This window comes from Telopea speciosissima, chromosome 7 (genome assembly GCF_018873765.1).
Source record: "Telopea speciosissima isolate NSW1024214 ecotype Mountain lineage chromosome 7, Tspe_v1, whole genome shotgun sequence".
Classification (NCBI taxonomy): Eukaryota; Viridiplantae; Streptophyta; class Magnoliopsida; order Proteales; family Proteaceae; genus Telopea; species Telopea speciosissima.
In genome coordinates, this window is record NC_057922.1 from 4,896,844 (window position 1) to 4,911,077 (window position 14,234).

A 14,234-nucleotide genomic window follows, 5' to 3' on the forward strand; every position below is an offset into this window, starting at 1 on the left:
CCCTTCATTCGGTATCTTAATTTGCTAACTTAATCTTGGCTAATTTACGTAGTTCAAAGTTTCAGCTTTTGGCACCACAATCTGAGAAACATGTCATGTAACAGCTCTATATTTGGTGGCCCAGTATGCTCGCTATGAAACCAGAAGAATGGAAGCGATAATGAAATTTTATCTTTTTCTGGGATTTATATTCTGATGTTTGTGTGTGTGTGTCACCTTCACCTTTTCCGGAGAGCTTTGTATGCTAAACAAACAGCTAATGTCAGTTAGTAATGAAATAATTCCATGAAAAATGGAGAAAATCAACTGATACTCAAACCTTTGACGCATTTAATGTGTAAATCTCGAACATTTCTTTGGCCTTTATTTATGTACTTTATATTTGAAAGGGTTTTCTATAATCATTGCGTGCATAGCAGTCTCTGGTCTGACTGTTATAGGATTATCTGACTGATATTTAGTGCAAGTGATGGATCCCAAGCCCTTTCTATGAGTGTCCTATCAGTAAGAAATATATTGACAGTACAATAAATTTGTTGAATTTTTTAATTTCAACTGTATTAATGTCCAAAATTCAACAAAAAAATTTGAGTGTATTTTAGCTTCAATGGTTTACATGCTTCATGTAATGGTACCATTTCAATGTTCCTTTTGTTATGTTTCACCTTCGGATAGATTCCTTGATTTTAACACTGCTCTCAGGAAGTCGAGCTGAAAAAGCAGCAGGAAGAAGAAGAGAAAGCTACAGAGATGAAATTGAGCACTTCAGAAGATGAGGAAGAATTGGGCTCTGATCCAGAGCTTTTGTAGGTGATGGTCAGACTGGATGCATTAGAAGAGACTGTAGGAGATTGCTGTTGAAACAAAAACTCTCAAGTGGCAACTTAGCCAAGGAAGGAGTAGGCATCAAGAGAGAGCACCATGGAGCTGTTTGCTCAAACATCCAAAGTTGATTGGAAGAGCAGCACTTCTGCAGCCGGGGATGATGGTAGTGAATCCAAACCAGATCCAAGCCAAGAGAGGCTGGATGCATTACGTTCAGCTATTGATACCTTACAGAGGAAGGAGGAGAGAAATCAGAAAGCTGGTAATGAAGGGGCTTCCCACCGAGTTGAGGAAATGAATATCTTGACATCCTTTGCCTTCATCAATTGATTTAATGGAATAATAAGTATTTATCCATCAGTGGAGCCATAAACTACAGTGAGAGCTCGAGTCCTATCTTCTGTATTCTTTTTAATTTATGTATGTCTGAAGCCAATGGATTAGCAGGCTCTTCATTATCTTATGCGTCAAATTATTGGTAGTTGTTTTATTTTTTGTTTTAAAAATTTTCACTGGATGATTGGTTTGAACTTTGAAGTAAAGTGAAAAGTTAAATCTTATTTCCCTTTTTTCTCCCTTCAGCTATTAACAAATTAGGCTTAGTATATGGACCGACCAATTTCTAATACTTTCAGTTTTCTTCCCCTCATGAATTAATGATTGACATATTCTTAGAATTATGCTTCTGCAACGATCATGTCTCATCCTATTATCCAGCTTACAGGTGCTTGAATCTTAAATAATTACTCATTCTAGTGGTGAGTCATTGGAGTCTTGATAGACATCAAAATTTCCTTCAATGGCCCATAAATATAGAAAATAAATTTTTATCAAATGAATTTGCTTGATTGATTTCAGGTGCTACGAAGTTCGATAACTGAGTTTAAAAATTTCTCTTACAGGTGATGTCAATTGGGATGCCTCTCACATCAAAACAATCAATAAATCCCACAATTTTACCATAAACCATATGCTAGAATATCCTCTGATGATGGCCTCAACCTGGGTTCTTTCAACTGCAAAGCCAAACAATCTAACACTTCATATATCAGGACCTCTTCAGGGTGACACCTATCTTCAACTGTGAATACATGAGTTTTCGCATACCCCTGAATAAGGCTGCGACCAGGAAATTTACTCACCTTTTTGCATTTCATAGTTGATCGTATCTTTGCAGCACCATCCCACTCAAAGCTTCTGTGGATTCCTCATTCAGGGCATACCCAGCAATCATGGTTGTCCAAGTGATTATAGTTCTTTCAGGCATGGTGTTTCCACACTTTGCATACATGTCTATCAAAGCATTACAAACTACTACAATCCCTCTCAACCCTTCTGAAATGGCATACAAATTAATCCATCTTCCAGTCTCAAGAGCTCCTGTTTGGCCACAGGCAGACAGCAGAGCAAGCACTGTAACCAAGTCAGGCTTCTCGCCCGCTGCTTCCATGTCATAAAACAAAGACAGCGCCTCTTCCAAATTTCCTTTCTCAGCATATCCACTGATCATAGCTGTCCACGAAACATAAGTTCTTTCATACATTGTGTTATATAAATAACATGCTGAATTAATATCTCCACACTTGGAATACATCGAAATGAGAGTGTTAATCACAGAAATGTCCAGATCACAACCTGTTTGGACCGCATGAGAATGCAATGCCTCACAGGTAAAAGTGCTTCAGGTTGCACACATGATGAAAGCAAGCTAAGAAAAGTGCTCACATCAGACTTTACCCCATTTTGGCACATCAATCAGTAGAAACCAATGGCCTCAGCAGATTCTTCAAGGTGGGCACACCCGGAACTCATCGAATTCCATTAGACTACAGACTTCATACCCAATGAATGCCATTAAACACCCCTCTGCAGAGCCTAAGTCATTGCACTTAGCATATGCAGCAATTACTGTGTTGGCAACTGAAACATGATCACTGACACCAAGTTGAATTCCAAAGCAATGGACAGCTCTTGCCTCGTTCAAATTTGTAGTATTGGAACTCAACTGGAACAAGGCTATGAGTGGGATTGAGTCAGGCTTAAATCCCATGATTCGCATTTGGTATAGAAGTTTTGAAACTGTATCAAGGAGCCCCGACTGGGCAAAACCCAAAATCATGGCATTCCAAGAAGCAACATCCTTCACAGGCATTTCCTTGAACAAGCAGCACGCAGAATCTAGTTCACAACATTTCATGTACATATTTACCATGGCTGTTTGGCCGAATATATCAGACCAAAAGGGGGATTTCACAACATGGGTGTGAATGATTTCGGAGTAGTTGAGATTGGAGAGCTTCGCACATGCTTTTGCTACAAATGGGAAGGTAAGATTGTCCGGTTCTAAGCCCGATAGCTTCAATTGGGGGAAGAAAAGAAGGGCTTTGTGGCTCAAACCTTCGCCTACGGTGGATCTGATCATCTGATGTTGGAGTTCCATAGTGCAACGTCCGACAGATTTGATAAACGGTTGAAGCTTTGGCTTACAGAGGACCTGATCATTTTTCATTGTCTTGGCGGGAAAGATTATTGTAGTAGGTCTTCGCTGTATTTTTTGACTTTTTGGAAAAAGAAATACTTAATTTTAACCGTCCAAATTTAAGATCAATTGAAATACTTATTTTTAACCGTCCGATCTTTTTTCGGTCGGTGATCTGAGCCGACCGATTGTCGTGTCGCAAACCCTAATTTACCCTTCCTGATTTTATCCATTATATATTCAGATTTTTCCCACAAAAGTTAGCTACTTACAATCAAATACCGAAAGGTTTGATTTATCACGCCACAATCCCTGAAATGGTTGGTTCAGGCTTAGGGTTAGGTTTTCAGCTTCTGAATCGACGATTAGCATTAGAGTTTGATAGAGTATCTAAAATTGGATTTCATATACGAACCCCTTCCATAATTACCAATTTGTCATTTTCTTGTTTCTCTTCAGTTGCTTCTCCCGCCAAGTCCTTGGATTCAAATCCGTTCATCGTCGATTACCTGGTCAATGCCTTCGGTCTGTCCAAAACTCAAGCACTTTCTGCTTCGAAGCCAAGGATGGGGGCGAAAGACACTAAAAAGCCAGAATCCGTTGTTCTCTTTCTCCGCCAGTTGGGATTCTCGGAAGTTCATGTTCGAGATGCTGTGCGAGTTTCACCTCAAATCCTATTTGCAGATATCGAGAAGACCCTTAAACCAAAGCTCCAGTTATTCCAAGAAATAGGTCTCACCGGATCCGATCTGGGTCGATTCATTTCGAAGAACGCAAGTCTCTTATCCGTTAGCTTGGATCGAAGATTGATTCCTTGCATGGAGATTCTGAAGAAGATCTTATCTCTCAATGGTGATCACCGACGCTTGATTCTGGTTCTACAGAGATGCAAATGGGTCCTCACCAAAGTCCCAGAAGCAAGGCTGTTGCCCAACATTTCCTTATTTGAGAGCCATGGTGTTGTTGGATCTCAGCTCTCAACGCTCTTTAGTCGGCAACCAACGTTGTTTCTCATGAGAGAATCTGCGATTACGGACCAAGTTAGAAGGGTTGTGGAGATGGGTTTCTCTGCTGATTCAAGGATGTTCGTCCACGCCCTCCATACTATTAGTTGCATGAAACCCGAGACTTTTAGTAGGAAATTCCAGTTATTTCAGGAATTTGGTTTCACAAAGGAGGAATGTAAGACTATGTTTAAAAAGATGCCAGTTCTGTTCAGATGTTCCGAGGAAAAGTTAAAGTTAGGAATGGAAGTCTTCATGGACGCTATTGGGTTTGAAAAGACGGTGTTGGTTCGTCGACCGACATGTCTGATGTATAGCATAGAGAAGAGAGTCGTCCCTCGGTACAGGGTCATTGAAATTTTGAAGTCGAAGAGGTTGTTGAAGAAGGAACCAAAATTTCTTGAGGTGCTGGAAATGCCTGAGGAGAAGTTCGTGGACAAGTTCCTTTCGAGATTCAAAGATGATGCTGAGGAGTTGTTAATTGCTTACAAGGGTGATGTTTTGGACTCATCTGAAGAATACGAATCTTCATAGTTTCACTTTTATATATATATATACTCTACGATTAATAGACCTCCAAAAGAAATAAATTACCCTCTCAGTGACGGATTCATAGATTGAGTATTGAGACTTCGAGCTTCCGGTGGACTGTTGCAGACTGCTTTGTGTAGATGACTTAAACGTGTAAATATCCTGGCTCGCCGGCCTTATAGCCGTCATACTTTAATCCCTATATTTTCAGTTATTTACATGTGTGTCCTTTTATTGCTTCTTTGCCCCTGACCTCATTTTGGTCCAACGATGTCTCTCGGCGGCGGAGAGAGTACACCAAGTTTCCCCAGCAAAACTGATTACATGTGGCTGCTTCGAAGCTCTCAATTGATTTCGTCTACAGGGGTTGTTGGTACGTTCCCATATATATATATTTTTTTTAATTCCATTTTTCTTTATTTCTTCTTTAATTTTTTTGAGTCGTTGAAGTGTGAACAATTTGCTTGCTTGGTGTTTCTTGAGGTTCCCATGTGATTTATTTCAGTTTGCCTGAAGATTTTCTCTATCCCTATTTCTGCCCGATGATCATAAACTAATACTAAGCACACGGAACCATAGTTATACCGCACATTCACTCCATTTTTTATTTCTTATTTTACCCACTGTTACAATGAGAATGAGAGTACTTTTCTTCACTCCATGAAAGGGTTCGTTTGTTATTTTGGTTTCTAAAGCTTAGTATTATAGATTACCTTCTGCCAAAAAGAAGGTCTAGGGGGGAACCAACATCATTGGGAATGGGATAGAAGTTGGTTGACTGATGAAAGGGAAAACAGAGTAAACAGAAAACATCACAAAAAATGACAATCAGGGTAATTTGATGGTTAGGTTGCAGGATACACTTTTCTGCAGATTTTATTTTTGGGGGTGGGGGTTGTGGAGAGTAGGGGGGCGCAGAAGGAGAGTAACTGATTCTTTGTTTAACAACCCTTGATGAGATATTCAACATAGGGCATTTCCTAAAAGGTTCTTAAAAGACCCACAACAGGTTTGTGTTACTATGAGAAACCCAGATCAGGATACTCACCATAGTGCATCTCTCGATATAAGTAATGAATTTAGACTTTAGAGAAAGAGCACACTATCACTTCAAAGGGGAAATCCATATATTGATATATTTGGGTGTCCATACAGCTCACAGGTATCAATTAAAAATTTCAGAAAAATCAACTACACCTAGCAATTTTCAAATTTGAGATCCACTGTATACAATAAGATATAGTCATTTAAGCAGGTGTGCTCTTTTCCTCCATCCTTGATTGGGAAGCTCCTTTGGGATTAACAGTACGTTTATCGATTAAACATATGCATAGGTAGAGTCAAAGATATGGGAATCAAGAATACAAGCAAGTCACCCCTCTGCCCATCCTAGAGTCCTAGTACCACATTGATATCTGGGCAGAATCAAAAGCATTCGAATGTTGTGATGCCGAAGCAAGTTATCCTCCAACTGTATCAAAAATGCTGGCCATGCTGTAGTATGCCTAATAAATGCTCCGTGAAGTCATAGATCTACCTACGGTGTGTAGCATATAAAAAATTGAAGGTCAATCACCAAGTATTTACCCTATTTTTTACAAAATTAATTTTTGGGAAAAATTGTATACCTTTAACTTTGGATCTTGCACACATCTTCCAACAATGCCGCAAATCATCTCTTCCGATGCATTCCACTACTGTGCAACAAATTGTTCCACGCTTGTACAAGAGTGATTTTGGAAAAAAAAACACAAAACCCAAGTTTTCCCAATCCAGTCTGTCAAAACCAGTGATATGACCTATTTTGTTTGAAACCTGACATTCATTGCTTAAGAAATATACCGAAATGGAACATTTTTCGTTGAAATTTAGCTGAAACAGTAAACTTCCTATCGAAAACTGCAAACCTTAAATATCGTTCAAGGTTTTGTTGCGACATCTTTCAAAACCAAAGTATTTTGCGAAATTTCTGTGAATGAGATGATTCGGTTGTAACTTTTGTTTCCACGATATTTCTTTTATTTGTCTATTAGATTGCTCGCCTCCCCCACTTATCCATTTTCTCCTTAAGAAGTCTTCCCAAGGCATTAAGTACACACAAAGATTTGAAGGCAAAAAGGGTATTGAATATCTAGCGCTTAGTGATTCACAGTTTTACGCAGTTTCCATTTTTTATTTATCCTAGTGCATTATTTTAATGTGGTTCTTATGTAAGTTTGAGCCATAAGGTTATTTGGGAGCATATTGTCTCTAACAGGAATGAATATTGAAAGAGAAATTGAAGGGTTTCTAGCTTTAGCTTCATTCTATCATGACTGCTTTGCCTCTTCTTTTTTTTTTTTTCAAGCACAACTGCAGAAAGAATGCAATACTGTGGTCAGGTCTCCATTTCCTTTATTCTATTCACATTCATCATGAGTTTTGTGTTCCCTGAATTTAAAATTCATCGATAAATCATTATGTGGTGTCTTATTCCTCAAGTTTCTGAAGCACATGATTGGGAAAATTGATGGAAGATAGTAACCCATGCTTTAATTTTAAGCCTTGGTTTCTTCGTTCTTTGAATTTGGAGGCTGAACATGTGTCATGTGCAGTACAGAAATGTTGAAAGAAGATGGGTACTGGGTAGACATTTTGCGTGGGAGCAGACCTTCAAGTCCGATTTTTAGGGGGATTATGCCTCATCCAGCCCAGGTCTCTCTGCTCCAGCAACTCTATTGTATTTAAAAGAAACAACAATGCAAATGGTAACAAGTATGCTGCAATAAAGGGATGTTGATGGGTATCGTCAATTAGAGAAACTGGATTTCATGACTGCTGCTAAGATTCTTTTCTCCATGCCTCCAAACAAAAAGAAATTTGGGTATAATACTTAGTATGGCACCATCCTTTTTTAGAATTTTTTATGTTTTAATGCTTCATAGAATCTGAATAACAATTACAAAATTACTAACAAATGTAGGGGAATTGTGTGGAAGAGAACAATATCAGTTCTTTTCAAGGGCTAGACATGGATTATATAATCTAGTTGTTTTGCTTTCATTTGAATTTAGTTCTGTATACTTCAAGAATATCTAGGGGATGTCTAGGGCATGGAACAGGCTTTGAAAGAAGGGTTGATAATTCCTCATCTATTTATGCACTTTTTACATACACTATCTATCTGCCTAAGTTTAATTACATTCTTAATTGCAGTTTTTGGAAAATATTCCAACTGGTTTTTCTCCCATTTTCACGCTCGATTTCCATCTAGAGCAGCTCTTCTTTGGCTGCATGCCTTCATTGGGTATCTTTATTTTCTAGCTTAATATCTGCTAATTTACATAGTTCAAAGTTTCAGCTTTTGGACCACAATCTGAGAAACTTATGTCCTGTAACAGCTGTATATTTGGTGGCCCAGTATGCTCGCTATGAAATTTGAAGAATGGAAGTGGTAATGAAAATTATCTTTTTCTGGGACTTGTATAATGATTTTTGTATGTGTTAATGTGTGTTATAAGAAGGAATGCCTACCCCTTACAATTTCCGCTATTTTCTACTTAAGATTCTTATATGGTTCACCCATTTAGCCATTTGTTTAAGAAACCTACAGTTTCACCTCACCTTTTCTGGGGAGATTTGTTCGCTAAGAGTGCGTTTGGTAACGTTCAGAACAGTTCTTTTGTTTAAAAAGAACAAAAAAACATGAAAAAGTGTTTGGCTTTGCGGTTCCTTTTTTTGTTCTTTTAGAACGAACCGAAGGTCTTGAGCACCAAAAGAACAAAGAACGACGAGCGACGGACAAAAGTCACAAAACTCGTGATTATTTGAGAGAAATCACGAAACTCATCTCTCGCTCTGCTAGCACCAATTTGGGAGACGACGAAGGAAGGACTCACTCTGCAACCCTAGGTGAGATCTCTCACTCTCTTTCGCTCTCTCTCCCTCTCTATCTCTCGCATGCTCTGGTAACGTTCGCTCACGGTTTCCCTCTCTCTGTTTCTCTCTCTCCCTCTCTATCGCTCGCACTGTCTGCACCTCTCTCTCGCTCTCTCCCTTTCTCTGTCTCTCTCTGTTCTTCTCATACTCTCTGTGTCGTTTTTTGGCTTTTTCCCTTTCTCTGTCTCTCTCTCTCCCTCTCATACTCTCCCTCTCACCGTATCTGTGTGGAGATTATGGTATTGATCCAATTTGTTTCCGATTTTGTCTCAGGAAGTGGATCAGCACCCCTTTAATCAGCAGCCTACAACCGAAAAGGTATGGAGAACAACCCCTTTGTTTCCCATTTTGTCTCTGCAGAAATCGATCCTCTATTGGTGTCTCTCCTAAGTTCTGTTCTGTACAGGATTTTGGGGTTTTATTCCACCCTCTAAGAGGGCTGCTCGAACTCAGTCTTGGCTCCTTTTGCCCACTGCTGCTGCTACTTCTGTTATTCCTCTGTGGTTATCAAACGTTTTCTCTATTCAGCCCTAATGTTCAGATTTTGGTTGATTACTTCTTCTAATTAAATCTTTGTCTGTTCTTCCTAAGTTTCCTAATAATGTTTATGACTCTTTCCAACTTTGTATTTCCTCAGATTGTAAAACAGAAGCTCTATCCTACACAGTTTTTTTGTTTTACACAGCCTCTCAAGTCTCATTGATTCATAAATCATGGTTACATCCAATATTGGTTCAGATATACTTCTTTCAGATGTAATTTCTAATTGCCTCACATCTATATAGTGTAGAAGCAAAAGAATTCGTCTTTTGATCAAAATTCAATTACAAGGCAGTTGTAAATCATTTCCATACTTAAGGTAATGGGGTTTCAGCACTTGAAATTATTTATTCTCCATAAACCACCAAATACTCAACACAACTCAACTAATCTTTGACCCAACTACAACTACTTTTTCCTACATGAGTACTGTTGTGTTGGTCCTCTATTCAGAACTAACATTCAGATGCAGGAGGAATAGCAGAACAATATTATGCTATTGTTCAACATGGAAAGACATGTCTGAACAATATTATGCTATTGCCCAGTTAGAGTTGTCCAAGTGGCATAACATAACTTTATAAGTCCACGTGTGCAAAAAACTGATTTACAGTCTAAAGTAGGGAGTTCTTTTGATAAATTTATATATTCTATATGCTATTAATCTGTTTGGTATATGATGTACATGGTTGCTGCATAATGAATGTATATGCCTCTCCTGAATTTTTGCAAATGAACACCAAAAAGAGTGGTTTAGTGCTCATGTAGTCAATTTAACATCTGAAAATGCTTATTATGTATCAATAGTTTCTTTTTGGTTTCACCCATTTCCTTTTTAAACATCCAATCTTATTCAAGTCATGCTTCTCATGCAGCACTTGGACTTTCCTGACACAGCATTGAACCATCTCAGTCAACTTCCTTCATCTTACCAATTGGTGTTAACACTAGGTTCCAGGGAATGCATTCAGTGTCAGTTCTATGCTTTATAGTTTCACCCTTGATCTGTTTAGCCTTTTTCAGCCTTGGGTGTGGATTTGCATTTTGAGTGAAAGTGAGTGAAAGAGTGAGAGAGTGAAAGAGAGTTTTTTTCTTAGTAAATATCCATAGTCTATGGCATGAACTATTTTTAAGTTGGCAAGGTAGTCTTGAACATAGTTTGAGACCTCGCGAGATCTCGCTGAGTTTCTCGATTTTTGAAAAAATCGAGACGAGACTGCCTACGAGTCTCAAAAGTGCAATATCTCGGCGAGATCTCGAATCTCGGTTGGATCTCGGTTTCGACCCATTATTTTAACCCACCTACTACTTAAATACCTTACCTATTTGGACAAAACTCAACATATCTCTAGATCTCGCCTCATCGAGATCTCGGATCTCGGGTTCAGATCTCGGGTTGGCCCAAAGATTAGGTTTCGAGTTGAAAAAAAAAAAAATGCACCAACTCGGCGAGTGCTGAGATCTCGACTCGTCTCGATTTTTCCAAGAGTTGAGTTGGTACGGAGACCCGAGTTTTAGTACTTTGGTCTTGAACAGATGTGTTTTTATAAGTAGTGGTTTTCAACACATCAAGCCAAGAAGCTGGTGGGCCCATGATCGGAAAGGCACTTTGTGAGACCACCAATGTGAATTTCTGGTCTACTTTTCCTTCCATTCCAGCATCTCTCTCTCTCTCTCTTTGGGGGGTGGAGAGGGGGGGGGGGGGAGGGTTGCAGGGAAGTGGAAGGAAAAGTTAGGGAAAGTGGTCATCCTAGTCAAGTCATTTTCTTCTTTTTGGTTTCTGCTAACTCCCTCTCTCTCCCCTGCCGTGTGTATGTGTGTGTGTCTGTGTGCATGGTTGAATGATGTAAATTGGAATCTGCAGCTTTAGAGTTTGGTGTCATTCATCCACAAGTTTTGATACTTGGGTTTAGCTGGATTGATAAACATTTTTTTTTTTGGGGGGGGGGGGGAGAAGGGTTTCTTATTTTGCTGTCAATTGATTTCAGGTTGTTATAGTTAGTAGATTCAGTTGCAGAAAAACATGATTTATGATTACCTTATATCAGTATGTAGATAGACAAACAAAATACAAAGGAAAGAAAACTGGGCTGGTGGAGTTGGAGTATAATAATGATGGAAGAAAGAAGAACAAGAAAGGGGTTGCACTCAGTTTTGATGGGTCTTTAGCTCAAATTGGTAGAGCACTTGGAACATGAGTATGTTCCAAGAGGATGGTGGTTCGAGTCCACCACGGCCCTTTTTATTCAACTGTTCATAGCATAGTCAGTTATGCCACTAATCCACACTAGAATCCAATTTTAATGGCTTCTTTGAAATTTGACATATTTTTACTTATTTTGATTATGTTAATGAGATATTTTAATTTTATGCTAAGGTTGGTAAGAGAAAAGGATTTTACAAGTCTTTTTTTTTTTGTATAATTGACAAAGAAATGGCATTATTGTAATTAATATCAAATAGAAAAGAATAGGTTTTACCAAACACCATTTTCGTTCTGAACGACGTTCTTGAGACCGTTACCAAACGGTCATTTGCGGAGCACTTGGAACATGAGTATGTTCCAAGAGAATGGTGGTTCGAGTCCACCAAGGCCCTCTTTATTCAACTGTTCATAGCATAGTCAGTTATGCCACTAATCCACACTAGAATCCAATTTTAATGGCATCTTTGAAATTTGACATATTTTTATACTTACTTTGATTATGTTAATGAGATATTTTAATTTTATGCTAAGGTTGGTAAGAGAAAAGGATTTTACAAGTCTTTTTTTTTTGGTATAATTGACAAAGAAATGGCATTATTGTAATTAATATCAAATAGAAAAGAATAGGTTTTACCAAACACCATTTTCGTTCTGAACGATGTTCTTGAGACCGTTACCAAACGATCATTTTTGGTCTCAGAACGCCGTTCTAGACCAAGAACGTAAAAGAACGTTTCTAGTCAAGAACGGATTTTCTTTGTTCAAACCGTTATCAAACGCAGCCCAAAATGAACAGGTAATGTCAGTTAATTGGCATTATGGTCGTGACATCTCTGACCTTTGGTGCATTTGTCATGTAAATCTCTGAACGTTTATGTAGCCTTTATTTATCTTCTTTATATTTGAAAAGGTTTTCTATGATCTTTGTGTCCATATAACAACAATCTCTGGGTAGAATTATCTGACTGATTGTTAGTGTAAGTGATCCCTTATGTCTGTCCCATCAAGGATCAAGTGATGGGTCCGAAACCCTCTATATGTGTGTCCTGGCAGTAAGAAATATATTTATAGTACAATCACAATTTGTTGAATTTTAAACTATCAACCGTATTCATGTCCAAAATTCAACAAAATAGATCTTGGATGTATTTTACATTCAAGGGTTTTAATCAAATGCTTCGTGTAATGGTACTGTATCAATGATCCTGTTTTGTTTCACTTGCTGATAGATTCCTTGATTTTATCACTGCTCTCAGGAGGTTGAGCTGAAAAAGCAGCAGGAAGAGGAATAGAATGCTTAGGAGATGGAATTGAGCACTACAGAAGAAAAAGAAGATTTGGGCTTAGATCAAGAACTTTTGAAGTTGAAGGTCAGATAGGAGGCTTTAGAAGAGATCTACTGACCCAAGCTGATAGCTGTTGAAATGAAGAAACTCTCTGGTGGCAACTTAGTCAAGAGAGTAGGCATCAAGAGAGAGAATCATGGAGCTGTTGGCTCAAACCTCCAAAGTTGATTGGAAGGCAGCACTTCTGCAGCTGAAGGTGACAAGAGAGGGTGGATGCATTAGGTCCAGCTATTGATACCTCACAGAGGGACAAGAAGGGAAATCAGAAAGCTGGTAATCCCACTTCCTAGGAGTTGAGGAAATGAAGATCTCAAACTTCTGTATGAAAAATTGGATTGTATAGAATTCGATCTTACTACTCTTATTCAGTAACTACAAAAGTTTTTCTCCTTTGCTAATATTAATTCTGAGAGAAGTTTTTCAACAATACCTAAATGAATTGGAAGAACACCATTTATTGGTCATGTGTCAAAGCTAGGCCTAAATTCCAATGGTCCAGAATTAAAATAGTTGTGGTTTTTTAACTTTTTCAAAACTTGCAAGACATGGTCTGGATTAACCAACGAGCCTTCAAACTTTTTACTCTAATTAAATCAGATCCTCCCAAGCATTGGCATGTATAGCATTTCATAGTTATAGACTCTAGCGTAACTACCAATCAGTGATCGATCAGATTGAATTGAACCAGCAGATTTGAAATGTAATTGAATTGATTGAATAATTAGATTTGAATCAAAATCTGGAGGTTTGAATTGGAATTAGATCGGTTGAATTGGTTCATTTCAATCCTGATTCTTGTTGATTCAGCCTTGTTTTTTATAAGATTCAAGCTGATTTGAGTACATTTCTAACCGATTCAAACTGAATCAGTATCAAAATCAATGGAGGCCAATCTTGTTGCCGATTCATCTCTTTGAACCTTTTTTTTTTTTTAAGGTACAACATTGAACCTTAACTGGAAGTAGAATAATAGGAGCCTCCAAGAAGAAGGAAAAGCTCTGGTTTCTGAAATTTATGCATTATAATAGAAGAGAAATCTTACTATTACGAGATGGTATGGTGACAAATACATGTAATCTTCATGGCTCTTATTATGATTAACCATAATTTTGAGTTTCAACCTTAATATTTCCTCGTCAATGTAATGGTATACCTTTCAATTTTTTGAAAACTCGATTATAAATGGTTTATAAACACTTCACCCTTGTTTTTATATAGAATCTAACAGTTCGATTAGAATTGAAATCAATTAAGTTTTTTCATTTATAAAATTTTGGCCTCCTCTAAGTTGAATAGTCATTTGATAAAAATAATATATATATATATGATTACAAAAATCAAATGTCATTGTCACGATGAACACAAGTTAAAACTAGGAGAGAGAC

General features: G+C 38.0%; 1 protein-coding gene and 1 long non-coding RNA gene across 2 annotated transcripts; one reads left to right on the forward strand and one right to left on the reverse strand.

Annotated features, from left to right (window-relative positions):
* Nucleotides 1-1,006: 1,006 nt before the first annotated feature.
* On the reverse strand, nucleotides 1,007-13,158 carry LOC122666615. The gene is made up of 2 exons (XR_006333692.1): nucleotides 13,093-13,158; nucleotides 1,007-1,042 (listed from the first exon to the last, which is right to left on the reverse strand). It is a non-coding gene; the product is annotated as an uncharacterized LOC122666615 (long non-coding RNA).
* LOC122666612 (transcription termination factor MTERF5, chloroplastic-like) lies at nucleotides 3,715-9,310 on the forward strand. The gene is made up of 2 exons (XM_043862639.1): nucleotides 3,715-4,841; nucleotides 9,299-9,310. Coding segments are annotated over exons 1-2 (972 nt in total). The 5' UTR covers nucleotides 3,715-3,870; the 3' UTR covers nucleotides 9,300-9,310.
* Nucleotides 13,159-14,234: the final 1,076 nt, after the last annotated feature.

Coding starts and splice junctions, on each gene's coding strand:
- LOC122666612 (XM_043862639.1), top strand. CDS start 3,871: ATGGGGGCGAAAGACACTAAAAAGCCAGAATCCGTTGTTCTCTTTCTC.